Source organism: Myotis brandtii, unplaced genomic scaffold, assembly GCF_000412655.1.
Source record: "Myotis brandtii unplaced genomic scaffold, ASM41265v1 scaffold601, whole genome shotgun sequence".
Lineage (NCBI taxonomy): Eukaryota > Metazoa > Chordata > Mammalia > Chiroptera > Vespertilionidae > Myotis > Myotis brandtii.
In genome coordinates this window covers 1140979-1153758 of record NW_005370276.1, presented here as the reverse complement: position 1 = coordinate 1153758, position 12780 = coordinate 1140979, and the positions used below count along the sequence as shown (strand labels likewise).

Here is a 12780-nt window from a genome sequence, read left to right as displayed (position 1 = left end):
TGTACCTTGGTTGCGGGCACATCCACAGTGGGGAGTGTGCAGGAGGCGGCTGATCGATGTTTCTAACTCTCTATCCCTCTCCCTTCCTCTCTGTAAAAAATCAATAAAATATATTTTTAAAAATAAAATAAAATGTGCACATAGCCCAGCCAGTGTGGCTCAGTGTTTGAGCATCAACCTATGAACCAGGAGGTCATGGTTCGGTTTCCGGTCCGGGCACATGCCTGGGTTGTGGGCTGTATCCCCATTGTGGGGCCTCCAGGAGGCAGCCGATGAATGATTCTCTCTCATCATTGATGTTTCTATCTCTCCCTTCCTCTCTGAAATCAATAAAAATACCTTAAGAACATAAAATAAAATGTGCACATAATGTGCTGAGCTGGTGTGTGTGGGTCATTGGTTGAGTCACCGGTTCGATGCAGGCTTGATCCCCAATGGGAGGGGGGGTGTATAAGAGGCAGGCGATCCCTAACCCAAACCCTAACTTTTCTCCACTCTAAAAGGTAAAACATATTTTTTAAAAAATGCACATCATGTGCTAGCACAGGGTCCAGCTTGTCCTGGTGCCTCAGTACAGGTAGCTGGTAAGATTAGAATCCTTCCACCTGCTCACCCTCAGCTTCCTTTCTCCCTCAGTGTGAAGCCATTCTCGCAGACACCGTTCTCCTTGTCACTGACTCCCCCATCTACTGACCTCCCAGGTAAGAGTCCGCTCTCCACCCTCCCTCCTCTCCCGTCTCCCTTGTCAACGCTTACTGCCTTTCCTTCAACCTCCCATGGATCAGGGTCACATTCCTACTGAGGTCCAGCTCTGAGGCAGGGTGTGTGGAGGTATGGAAGGATGTGACAGAATTTGTCATGGTTAAGAGCATGGCCCCTGTAGCCACACACGCCGGGTTTGTGTTCTGCCACTTGCTAGCCTAAAGGACATAGGGAGATGTATTAGCCAAGATTCTTTCAGCTGCAAGTGACAGAAACCCAAGTGAAGCTAGATGACAAAAACAACAAGGACAACAACAAAATGGAGTTTACTCAGTCAGATAACTGATATTTCAGGGGTTATGGCTTCAGGTATGGCTGGATCTAGGGGCTCCATTGGTAGCATCAGGACTTGCTTGGTTCTGCCTTCCTCTGGTGGCTTCATTCCCAGGCAGGCTCTGTCCCATTCCTTTTGGCAGCAAAGATGGCTTCCAGAAGTCCATGCTGATGTGGTCCTCACACTGATGAAAAATTACACCTAGGTTCCGCAGATTCATCAATTAGGAATGCTTTTGGCTGCAAGTAACAAGACCCAAATTAATAGCGCCAGAAATGAAAAGGCTTTAATCAGTGGTTCTCAACCTTCCTCATGCTGCGACCCTTTAATACAGTTCCTCATGTTGTAGTGACCCCCAACCATAAAATTATTTTCGTTGCTACTTCATAACTGTAATGTTGCTACTGTTATGAATCGTAATGTAAATATCTGATATGCAGGATGTCTTTTCAGTGTTACAAATTGAACATAATTAAAGCATAGTGATTAATCACAAAAACAATATGTAATTATATATGTGTTTTCTGATGGTCTTAGGCGACCCCTGTGAAAGGGTCGTTCGACCCCCAAAGGGGTCGCGACCCACGGGTTGAGAACTGCTGGCTTTAATGACTCCACATAACAAAAAGTCTGAAGGTGGGCTGCTAATGTGCTGGCTCAGCACCTCAGCGATATCAGGACTAGCATCTCTCTAGGTCCCTTGGCCTCTCTCTTCCTGTCCCAAGATGACTGTTGTGACTCCAGGCACCATGTCCCAAGCAGGACTTGACCAGAACCAAAAGCTTTCTCCTCCCAAAGTTCTGTCTTTTTCATTCAGGAAGAAACTCCTTCCCAGAAGCCCCCGAGCAGATTTCCCCTAACGTCTCATTGGCCAGGACTGTGTCACATGGCCACCTCTAGCTGCAAGGGAGGCTGGGAAAGTGAGTATTTAGCTTTTTCAGCTTCTAAGTGGAGGCAGGCAAGAGAGAACAGTGCTTGATATATTCCATAAATGTTAGCAATTTTTATTATTTGTTCTTCTCTCTCTAGGGTACGAGCCCCCCCAAGCCCTCTCGCCCCCTGCCCTGCCCCCACCTGCCCCGTCACCCCCAGCCTGGCAGGCTCGGGCCCTGGGCACTGCCCGGTTACAGCTGGTGGAATTCTCGGCCTTTGTGGAACCCCCGGATGCAGTTGACTCTGTAAGTCCAATTTTGGGATAGTTGCTGTGGGTGTTTTGGAATGCAGAGGGTTATAGGAAGGGAAAGCATACAGTAGTGGTTCTCAAAATAGCATCTATCAGAATGACATGGAGGGCTTGTTAAAACACAGATTGCTGCCCTAGCCGGTTTGCTCAGTGGATAGAGCGTTGCCTGTAGACTGAAGGGTCTCAGGTTCGATTCCGGCCAAGGGCACATGCCCGGGTTGTGGGATCGATCCCCAGTAGGAGGCGTACAGGAGGCAGCCAATCAATGATTCTCATCATTGATGTTTCTCTCTCTCCCTCTCCCTTCCTCTCTGAAATCAATAAATATTTAAATATATATTTAAAATAAGACAAAAAAAACAACACACACACAGATTGCTGAGTCTCACCCTCAGAATATCTGATTCAGTAGGTTTAGTGTGGGGCCTGAGAATTTGAATTTTTTAAAAAAATATTTTTTTATTGAGAGGAAGGGAGAAGGAGAGAGAGATGGAAATGTCAATGATGAGAGAGAATCATTGACTGACTGCCTCCTGCACACCTCACGTTGGGGATCCAGCCCGTAACCCAGGCATGTGCCCTGACCGGGAATCGAACTGTGATTTCCTGGTTCATAGGTCGACTCTCAACCACTGAGCCATGCCAGCTGGGTGAGAATTTGAGTTTAATAAGCTCCCAGGTGATGTTGATGCTGCTGGGACCACATTTTGACAACTCTTAGCATAAAGGAATAGGAAGGTCATGAGGTTGTGGGTTGGGAAGATCAGAGAAACTCTAAGACATCATTTATTCATTCATCAAATGTTTCTGAGTGTCTAGTGTGCACCAGGCTTTGTGGTGGATACTGGGGACTTGGGGAAGCAGATCTTGTTTCTAGGCTTGAGCTTTTCCTGGGCTAGGATGGAGACAGATGCCATATTAGCCTGGGCAACACCCAGAAACATCATAGAAGTTTCTCACTCATGTAACATTTCAGCGTGGGTGTTCAACAGCAGCCTTCCACACAGTGATTTGGGGAATCCAGGCTTTTTCCATTTTGTGGCTCTGCCATTTTCTAGGGCTTCAGAATTTGCTACTGGATTCTCTGCATCTGGCTGGCAGATGGTGGAAGGGAAAGAGTGAGGAGGCTGTATGGGTCTGTCTGGCTTGGAAGTGGCAACTAGCAGGTCTGCTCACATCCCATTGGCTGGAACTTAGTCATGTGATCACATGTAACTGCAGAGGAGTCTGGGAAATGTAGTTTAGCTGTGAAAAGGTACTAGTGCAGTGATGGCGAACCTATGACGCGCGAACTCATTTTTTGGGTTGATTTTTCTTTGTTAAATGGCATTTAAATCTATAAAATAAATATCAAAAATATAAGTCTTTGTTTTACTATGGTTGCAAATATCAAAAAATTTCTATATGTGACACGGCACCAGAGTTAAGTTAGGGTTTTTCAAAATGCTGACACACCGAGCTCAAAAGGTTCGCCATCACTGCCCTAGTGTTTGTGAACACATTGTCTCTGTCACAGCCACATAAACACCAATTACTGTATACAGTGGTTTTAGTACAACCCAAGTCAAATCGGGTTAAAACCCTCCCATCTCACTTGGAGCAAAAGCTGAAGTCCTTTCAGTTGCCCACAAAGTTATGAACCATCTGACCCTCAGTCCTGCTCTGCCCTTACCTCCTGCACTCTCACCCTTGTTTGCTCAGCTCTGCCCACACTGGCCCCCATGCCCTTTCTCAAACACGCCAGCCCACTCCTGCTTCAGGGCCTTTGCATCTGCTGTTCCTGCCGCCTGGAATGTGCTTTCCCAGATATCCCCATTCCGTCCCTCCGTTCATTCAGGTTCCTGCTTGATTATCTTCTCAGATTGGTTTTCCCAAACCACCCTATGGGATATACTAGCTGCCATCACTCTCCACGCCCTTACTATGCTTTATTGGGATTTTTCTCATAGTGTGCATGACTCTCCAAAATTTATATTATCCATAAGATGATTTGAAATTTGTTCTGTCTCTGCCAGTAGACTGTGAGCTCCATGAGGTCAGGGACTTTACCTGGTAGCCCTGGGACCCAGGGCAGTACCTCTACACAACAGATTCTCAATTGATGTCTGAGTATGTGCTAGGATGGGGGAAGCTCAAGCTTTTGTGGGTGTACAGAGGAGTCATTCTGCCTGGAGAGTCAGTGAAGGCTTCCCTGAGATGACAACATGTGAGTTGGGCTTTGAGGGTTACATAGGAGTTTGCCATGTGCAGAACTGGGTGCTTCAGGTACAGAGGTAGAAACAACATTGAGGCTTTCAGAGAAACAAAATAATGAATATGGTGGAAGCTGGGGAGGCTGTGGCTATTTGGGCAGGGGCTGGTTCTGGAGGAGCTGGCATTGCCAAGCTCAGGGACCCAGACTTTCTCCTGGGGCACCTGGAGGTGGTAGAGAGAGCCCATCTGCATGTGATCAGTGGAGGCTTCCAGAAAGAGGCAGATTTGGATGACCTGGAAAGATGGAGGAGGATTTGTGTCAGAAGAAAAAATGGGGAAGATTTCAGGACATGGACAAGAAGTGATAAGAGTGGGAACAGAGAGACAGTCTTAATGTGGGCTATGTGGATTCCCATCCACCCATCCTTCCACTGATGGGACATTTATGAACAACTATTCAAAACATGGCCCGGTTGAGGGGTATGGTCTTTGTCTTGGGGGTGCTGGGGAGCCATGGGAAAATTATGAGCAGGGGAGGTCAAGGGTCAGCTCTGGAGCCATATGACTGATGAACTGGGGAGGAGAGATGGGAGGCTGGGAGGCCAGGCAGGAGGCTGGGGTGACGGTGGGAGAGGACAGGCCTATGAGGATGGAGAGTCGGGCAGTAGGGACAGGGCTTGGGGACTGAGTTACTATGGGAATGAAGGGGCAGAAGAGAGTGGAGACATGCCTGGGAGTTGGGCCCAGGGTCTGGGTGGACAGGGCGGAACTGCTAGCAGGAGCTCTGGGGGTGGCGACAGGGGTGTGAGATTGGCTTCGGCAGTGCGGCCGGGGGTCCAGCCCATCTCCCACTCCTCACCGATGGCTCTTTCTCCCCAGTACCAGAGGCACCTGTTCGTACACATCAGCCAGCACTGTCCGAGCCCCGGAGCTCCCCCGCTCGAGAGCGTGGACGTTCGGCAGATCTATGACAAATTCCCTGAGAAAAAGGGGGGTCTGCGGGAGCTGTACGATCGTGGGCCCCCTCACGCCTTCTTCCTGGTCAAGTTCTGGGTGAGTTCTGCCACCAAAACCAAAAGTGCTCATAAACCCCATGGCCGCCCAGCTCAGGCCTCTGGCTCTACCAGGTCAGCCTGGGCCTTGCCGCTCCTCATGGCTGAGTATCAGCCCCCTTTGCAACAGGAGCTCCAGGGAGTTTGGTCCCCAGGGCGGGATGCATGGGACCCCTGCAGGCGTTGCCACACCAAGTCATGTGACTGATACAGCCCTTGGGATTGGGTTGTGTCGTTTCAGACTTCCCTACATCCCACCTGCCCACACTATATCCTTGCTGCTAGGGAATGTCCTCCTCCCCTTAGCAAATGAAGTCTTGGCGAATTTTGGCCTCTAAGAGGGGATGCTACTTTCCACCAGACCCTGTTGTTAGAGAATGTCTGGCCTTGAGGCTACCACTGAAGGAGCTGGGGGGTGGCTTTGTAAGGTCCCGTATTTACTGAACAATCATTTATTGAGCACTTACTATATACAAAGCCATATGCCAGGTTCCATATAAATAATTGTGGGTCCATTTGGGTGTTTCTTAGGCCTATTTGGTTTGGTGTCCAGTACAGTGGCTGATGCTATAGGGCAGGGGTCCTCAAACTACGGCCCGCGGGCCACATGCAAATACAAATATTGTATTTGTTCCCGTTTTGTTTCTTTACTTCAAAATAAGATATGTGCAGTGTGCATAGGAATTTATTCATAGTTTTTTTTAAAACTATAGTCCGGCCCTCCAACAGTCTGAGGGACAGTGAACTGGCCCCCTGTTTAAAAAGTTTGAGGACCCCTGCTATAGGGGTTCAATATAGGTGAATGTTTGCAGGGTGTTACCTCTTGTGGTAACCAGGGCAGTGGAGGGATCTAGTCTCTGAGAAGGAAGCGTGCAGAGGGCCTGAAGTTTGCTGGCCTTGCTGGACCCGTAGCTACTGCGGTTACCAAGGGTTCTAGCGTGTGAAGTGGAGGCCCGAGACGGCTCTGGGGATGTGTTGCTGAGGCTGTAGGCATTGCTAGGGCTTAAGACGGGCCGCACCAGGTGCCAGGGGTGGAGAGCGGCCCATAGGAGCCCTGCATCTGAAGGGACGCAGGGAGTGGCTGGAGAGGCCTTCAGTATTTGTCTGGCTTCACAAGGCCCTGGTGCTAGGGCAGTGATGGTGAACCTTTTGAGCTCGGCGTGTCAGCATTTTGAAAAACCCTAACTTAACTCTGGTGCCGTGTCACATATAGAAATTTTTTTGATATTTGCAACCATAGTAAAACAAAGACTTATATTTTTGATATTTATTTTATAGATTTAAATGCCATTTAACAAAGAAAAATCAACCAAAAAAATGAGTTTGCATGTCACCTCTGACACGCGTGTCATAGGTTCGCCATCACTGTGCTGGGGGATGGATGGAGTCAGGCCTCGGAGGACCTGGTCAAGCTGGTAACTCAAGTTAGGGAGAGGAAGAGGTCTGCCTCCCAGGAAGGTAGGGTGACCAAGGGGCTCCGGCCAAAGGTGCTATGAGGTCTCAGACCCCCACCTGGCATAACGATTGTCTGCTCACTTGGCCACTGGGACATGAGGGGTCTGACCTCTGAGAATCAGCTGCAAGGGCCCCAGAGGGTGTTCTGAAGAGGAGCCAGGCTCCGTTGCTAGGAAGTAACCCCTTGTCTTAGCAACCAGGGTTGCTAAGGGCTCTGGGGGAGAGCCTCCGGTTGCTAGGCAATAACTCCCTCCTTAGTAACCAGGCCCTTGGAAGAGGCTGAACTCTTGAGTTGGGAGCTTCAGAAGCAAAACTGTTGAATAGCAGGGCTCCTTGGGCGGGGGGCTCACTGGGCAGAGAGGGTCAGGATCATTTTGGGGACTCAGACTTCTGAAGCCGGCAATTGGAGGGGTGGGGACTTTGAACACTGAGGAAGTGAGGTGGGCAGCTACGGGGCAAATGGGAGAAACCAGGCCATGGGCTCCTTCTAACAGAGTTCCTATGTTATAAGAGTTTCCACCGTTTATTTATTTAAAAAAAATTTTTTAAAAATTGATTTCAAAGTGGAAGGGAGAGGGAGATAGAAACATTAGTGATGAGCCCTATCTGGTTTGGCTCAGTGGGTAGAGCGTCGGCCTGCGGACTAAAGGGTCCCAGGTTCGATTCCGGTCAAGGACACATGCCCGGGTTGTTGGCTCGGTCCCCACTGGGGGCGTGCAGGAGGTGAGCGATCAATGATCATTGATGTTTCTATCTCTCTCTCCCTCTCCCTTCCGCTCTGAAATTAATAAAAAGAAAAAGAAAAGGCCCTAACCAGTTTGGCTCAGTGGATAGAGCGTCGGCCTGCGGACTGAAAGGTCCCAGGTTCGATTCCGGTCAAGGGCATGTACCTTGGTTGCAGGCACATCCCCAGTAGGAGGTGTGCAGGAGGCAGCTGGTTGATGTTTCCCTCTCATTGATGTTTCTCTCTCTTTCTGTCCCTCTCCCTTCCTCTCTGTAAAATATCAATAAAATATATGTTTTTAAAAAAAGAGAAAAGAACAAAAGAAACATCAATGATGAGAGAGAATCATTGATCGGCTGCCTCCTGCCTGCCCCACACTGGGGATCGAGCCCACAACCCGGACATGTGCCCTGACCGGGAATGGAACTGTGGCCTCCTGGTTCATAAGTCGAAACCCAACCACTGAGCCACACCGGCCGGGCCGAGTCTCCACCACTTATAAGGGACGTCTATAAGGGATGTCTCCCCCAACTTAACCTGTGTCTCCCCATCCCCCAGGCGGACCTGAACTGGGGCCCGAGTGGTGAGGAGGTGGGGGCCGCTGGCAGCAGTGGTGGCTTCTATGGTGTGAGCAGCCAGTACGAGAGCCTGGAGCACATGACCCTCACCTGCTCCTCCAAAGTCTGCTCCTTTGGCAAGCAGGTGGTGGAGAAAGTGGAGGTGAGGCCGGAGGGGTGGAGCTCTGGGCGGGGGGGCACCCAGGCACCTGGCACTCTGGGGGTGCAGGGTAAATAAATGGACCAGGAGCCACGACAGCTCAGGCATTGGGGTTGTCTTCATGGTGGGGTGGGGGTGGCCCAGCCTCTCTGGGGGTTTAATGCACAGGCGTAGAGCTAATGTGGAGTTCTAAAGTCACATGTAAGGGTCGCTTTGAGGGTTCAAAGGTAACGTGTGGGACAGAGATGCACAGTCACTAAGATGCAAAAGATTCCTGGGAATATGGAAGAGTTCACATGACCAGGAGGCTCAGTGGTCACAGTTGGGTTGCAGAGGACTTGCTGGGTCTCAATTTCAAAGGTTAGAGAGTTTGGGGATCTCATTGAGGGGCCTGGAGGGCTCGAGGGTACCAGGGATCAGAGGAGTTCAGAGGTCATGGAGGGTTCAGAGCATGGCTTTGAGGGGCTGGGGGTGTCTCTGGTTTGCAGGCTCAGTGATCCCGAGTTGGACACCTGAGGGTTCAGGCCTGTCTCCGGTCACTGCAGATGGGGCAGTGGAGAGGGAAGATGGCAGTGCGGGGTGGGGTGGCTGGGCTCCTGGGGTGACCCCTGTGTGTCTCAGTCACCGTCCTCCCCACTCCTCTCCCCCTGGTTCAGACGGAGCGCGCCCAGCTGGAGGACGGGAGGTTCGTGTACCGCCTGCTGCGCTCGCCCATGTGCGAGTATCTGGTGAATTTCTTGCACAAGCTGCGGCAGCTGCCCGAACGCTACATGATGAACAGCGTCCTGGAGAACTTCACCATCCTCCAGGTCAGTGGTTCTCAACCTTCTGGCCCTTTCAATACAGTTCCTCATGTTGTGACCCAACCACAAAATTATTTTCGTTGCTACTGCATCACTGTCATGTTGCTACTGTGATGAATCGTCATGTAAATATCTGATATGCAGGATGGTCTTAGGTGACTCCTGTCAAAGGGTCGTTCGACCGTCAAAGGGTCGTTCGACCGCCAAAGGGGTCGCGACCCACAGGTTGAGAACCGCTGCTCCAGGTGATGCTCTGAGGCTGGACCTCGGGGGCCCGGGTGTGGAGGGCGGGCCCACCACAGCCCCTCAGCCCCAGACCCTTCCACCTGGGGGACTGACACATTGGGACCCTGCAGTTGAACCGTGGCTTAGGGCCGTGGTCGGCAAACTGTGGCTCGCGAGCCACATGCAGCTCTTTGGCCCCTTGAGTGTGGCTCTTCCTAAGCCTTAGGAGTACCCTAATGAAGTTAATAACAATGTACCTACCTATACAGTTTAAGTTTAAAAAATTTGGCTCTCAAAAGAAATTTCAATCGTTGTGCTATTGATATTTGGCTCTGTTGACTAATGAGTTTGCCGACCACTGGCTTAGGGGATCCCATGACCCAGGGGACTGATGGGGTGGGGACTCCACAGCATTCTCACGAGGGACCCCCCTTCCCTGGGGAACTGACCTGGAGGAGTCATGGTGGGTCCTTAGCTGAGGGGACCTTCTGTACAGGGAACCTAACCTTAGCCCAGGAAACATGATTGGGTGGGATCCCTTTGACTTTGAGGAATGTGCTGGGCTGGGGACCTTTCCCCTGGGGATGTGATGTGGGGACTTCCTTGACCCGGTAACACGTGATACTGATGCGAGGCCCTTCTCGGGCATGTTGAGCATCCCCTCTGCCTGGGACCTGTGACGTGGTGGGCACCTTTTCCTGGGGTTCCCGTGATGACTGAGGGAGGGCACAGGGGTCCCTTCTAAGCATAAACCCCTTCTCTGGCCCCCTTGGCAGGTGGTGACGAACCGAGACACCCAGGAGCTGCTGCTCTGCACCGCCTACGTCTTCGAAGTCTCCACCAGTGAGCGGGGCGCCCAGCACCACATCTATCGCCTGGTCAGGGACTGAAGGGGGACCCCGAAAGTGGCTCCCCCCAGAATGGACCTCCAGCTTGCCTGAGGCCTCTTATTTGGAGAGGGGACCTGCTCCTGTCGGAGGGGACCTTGCAAGCCGGGCTGCGACCGAGGGGAAGGGGTGGATCCTGATGTTGGGACCTCATGGGTGTGGAAGGACAGGTCACTCCAGAGCACCAGGGACTGGGGACCGGGTACCCTGAGGGTTAGCACAGCCCTGGCCTCTGTCTCTACCAGGGGCCCTCACCCCGCTCCGTCTGGATGTTTGGGAGAGCCCTACTTACATATTGGCTTGTCCTCTCTTTGTTTTTCACCCCCCCCCCCCTTTTCCCAATCTGCCTCCCCTTACCCCCCCCCGCCCTGTGACCCCGACATCAAATACTGAAGGTTAACCCTTTCTGTGTAGGGCCAGGTGGGCCCTGGAAAATTTTTTTTTTTTTAATATAACAGATATTTATAAGTGGGTGTTAGGGTCGTGACTTTTTTCTCAGCTGGGCAAGCAGTGTGTGTGTGGGGGGGGGGGGTAGCTTTTTAATGTCTCCCCTCTTCTCCCCGAGCCAGGGCTAGCCTGACTTGTTCACCACCATCCCTCCCGCCCCAAACTGTGTTGGTTTGTGTTTTGACAGAGGATAAAGCTATTTTACCAAAACGTAGGGGATTTATTTGAAGTTTGAGTGAGAAATAATCTTGTGGGCGGTGGTAGACTGACATGAGTCATTGAAATGAGGTATCTTTGGGGACAGGAAGTTGGTGGTGGGAAGCCCCAAGTCCCACGAGAGAGGTGACAGCAGGGGGGCCCGGCCGACACCTGGGTCCCCGGGGGAAATGAGGAGGCAGAGGGCTCAGTGCCTGGGGAGAACTGGGGTTTAAACAAATATTTACAGGCCACAGGGAGGTAAGATCCCAGGGTACTCGAAGGGGCAGGGGCGGGACTTTGGGGGGGGCGGGGCCTATCGGTACCGGGCGAGCCTGTCGTAGACTTGGTCCAGGTTTCTGCACAGGAATATGGAGAGCGTCATGAAGCTGAGCTATAGAGAAAGGAGACGCTATCAGAGAGGTCGAGGGGGTGGCGATGAGAGGAAGACGGGGTGGTGGGGGTCCTAAGGGAGGAAAGTCAGGGGGTGGGTCCAGAAAAGGAAATGAGACCTAGAGTTGGGTAGGGCGGGGCTCGAGGGAGAACTGGGCCTGGTTGTGAAAGATGGGGTCCAGGAAGGGCGTTTAGGGGAAGAGAAGAAGAGGGGGGGAGGGTGGAGTTAAGGGTAAAAGGGCAGGAGGTCATGGAATAAGGTCACCAAAGATGCTGACAGCCCGGGAGGTGGGAATAGGTCGGGGTAGGAGGAACCAGCTGCGTCTAACGCAGGTCTAGAGTCTGGAAAAGTAGTGCGATCTGGAGCAAGCCCTTTATTCTGGAGGCTCATCTGTCTTCCCCTCTGCCTCCGCCTCCGCGCCCGCGCTCCCGGTCTCAGGCTGTTCCTCGTCTTGATCCCAAAGCGGCCAGGGCCCCAGGGCCATGGGCAGCTTGCCCTGCGGGGCCTTGTCCCCCCAGTTGGGGCAAGCATCCGCCATGCCCCAGCCACCCCACACACTGCCGCTACGCCCGCCGCTGCTCAGCGCACCGCCTCGCCCGTTGCCGCCATCAGCGCTCAGGCCCGGCCCTGGGCTCGAACCCTCGGCGCCCGGCCCCGGCGGCTGGGGTTCCCGGCGGGTTGCTCTGGGTGGCAGGAGCAGGCTCAGCCCCGCCACACTCACCTGCCGGGAAAGGGGAGGGGCATTGCGGCCAATAGCAAGAGGCTGGTTTGCCGAGCAAGGCCAATGGGAGGCTCGCGATGGAGAGCGGGGGCGGGACTACCTCCCGGTGTGCAAGCCATCAGCTCGCCGAGGCTAGGTCTCGTCCCGGGCGGAGCGGCCGGAAAGCCTGAATGGGCTGCGTGCAATTTGGGGCGGGGCTACCTAAGGGTTGTGCAGCCAATCGCGAGTGAGGCTGGGACCCGATTACCTCGAGTAGACCGACGCCCAGGCAGATGCCCACTACGGAGATGAGGTTGTTGTGCAACCACTTCTGCAGGCTCCGCGCGCAGCCCTGCGAATGTAGAGAAAGGCGAAAGGCAGGGCTTTTTCTGGGGTTCGCTCTCACGCCCCTGTACCCCAGTTAACCAGGCTTCTCTCATCTCTTCGCTCAAAACAAGCCCCCCCCCCCACCTCCCCAGGCATCGGCGCTCCAGGTCCTCCTTCTTCTCTTTAGGCCCCACCTTCCCCAAGAACCCGCCACTGCCCTAACTGGTTTGGCTCAGTGGATAGAGCGTCGGCCTGCGGACTGAAGGGTCCCGCGTTCGATTCCGGTCAAGGGCATATACCTTGGTTGCGGAAACATCCCCAGTGGGGAGTGTGCAGGAGGCAGCTGATCGATGTTTCTCTCTCATCAATTTTTCTAACTCTCTATCCCTCTCCCTTTCTCTCTGATGTAAATAATCAATAAAATATATTTAAAAAAAAAAAA

At 52.5% G+C, this 12780-nt stretch overlaps 2 protein-coding genes across 3 annotated transcripts in view; one reads left to right on the top strand and one right to left on the bottom strand.

The window, feature by feature from the left end:
• The window catches only part of TEAD2 (TEA domain family member 2), a 19686-nt gene extending 8943 nt beyond the window's left edge, over positions 1 to 10743 (top strand). For both annotated transcript variants that reach the window (XM_005879513.2, XM_005879512.2), the window contains exons 8-13: positions 637 to 701; positions 2066 to 2214; positions 5292 to 5465; positions 8202 to 8363; positions 9017 to 9169; positions 10165 to 10743. In XM_005879513.2, the coding sequence (XP_005879575.1) occupies positions 637 to 701; positions 2066 to 2214; positions 5292 to 5465; positions 8202 to 8363; positions 9017 to 9169; positions 10165 to 10278 (817 nt within the window). In that variant the 3' untranslated portion in view covers positions 10279 to 10743. The remainder of the gene's footprint in view (positions 1 to 636; positions 702 to 2065; positions 2215 to 5291; positions 5466 to 8201; positions 8364 to 9016; positions 9170 to 10164) is intronic.
• A 178-nt stretch (positions 10744 to 10921) lies between these two features.
• CD37 (CD37 molecule) overlaps positions 10922 to 12780 on the bottom strand; it is a 5504-nt gene continuing 3645 nt past the window's right edge. The window contains exons 7-8 of the mRNA XM_014550513.1: positions 12280 to 12362; positions 10922 to 11311 (exon numbers count right to left, since the gene is read on the bottom strand). Coding sequence (XP_014405999.1) covers positions 11234 to 11311; positions 12280 to 12362 — 161 coding nt within the window. The 3' untranslated portion in view covers positions 10922 to 11233. The remainder of the gene's footprint in view (positions 11312 to 12279; positions 12363 to 12780) is intronic.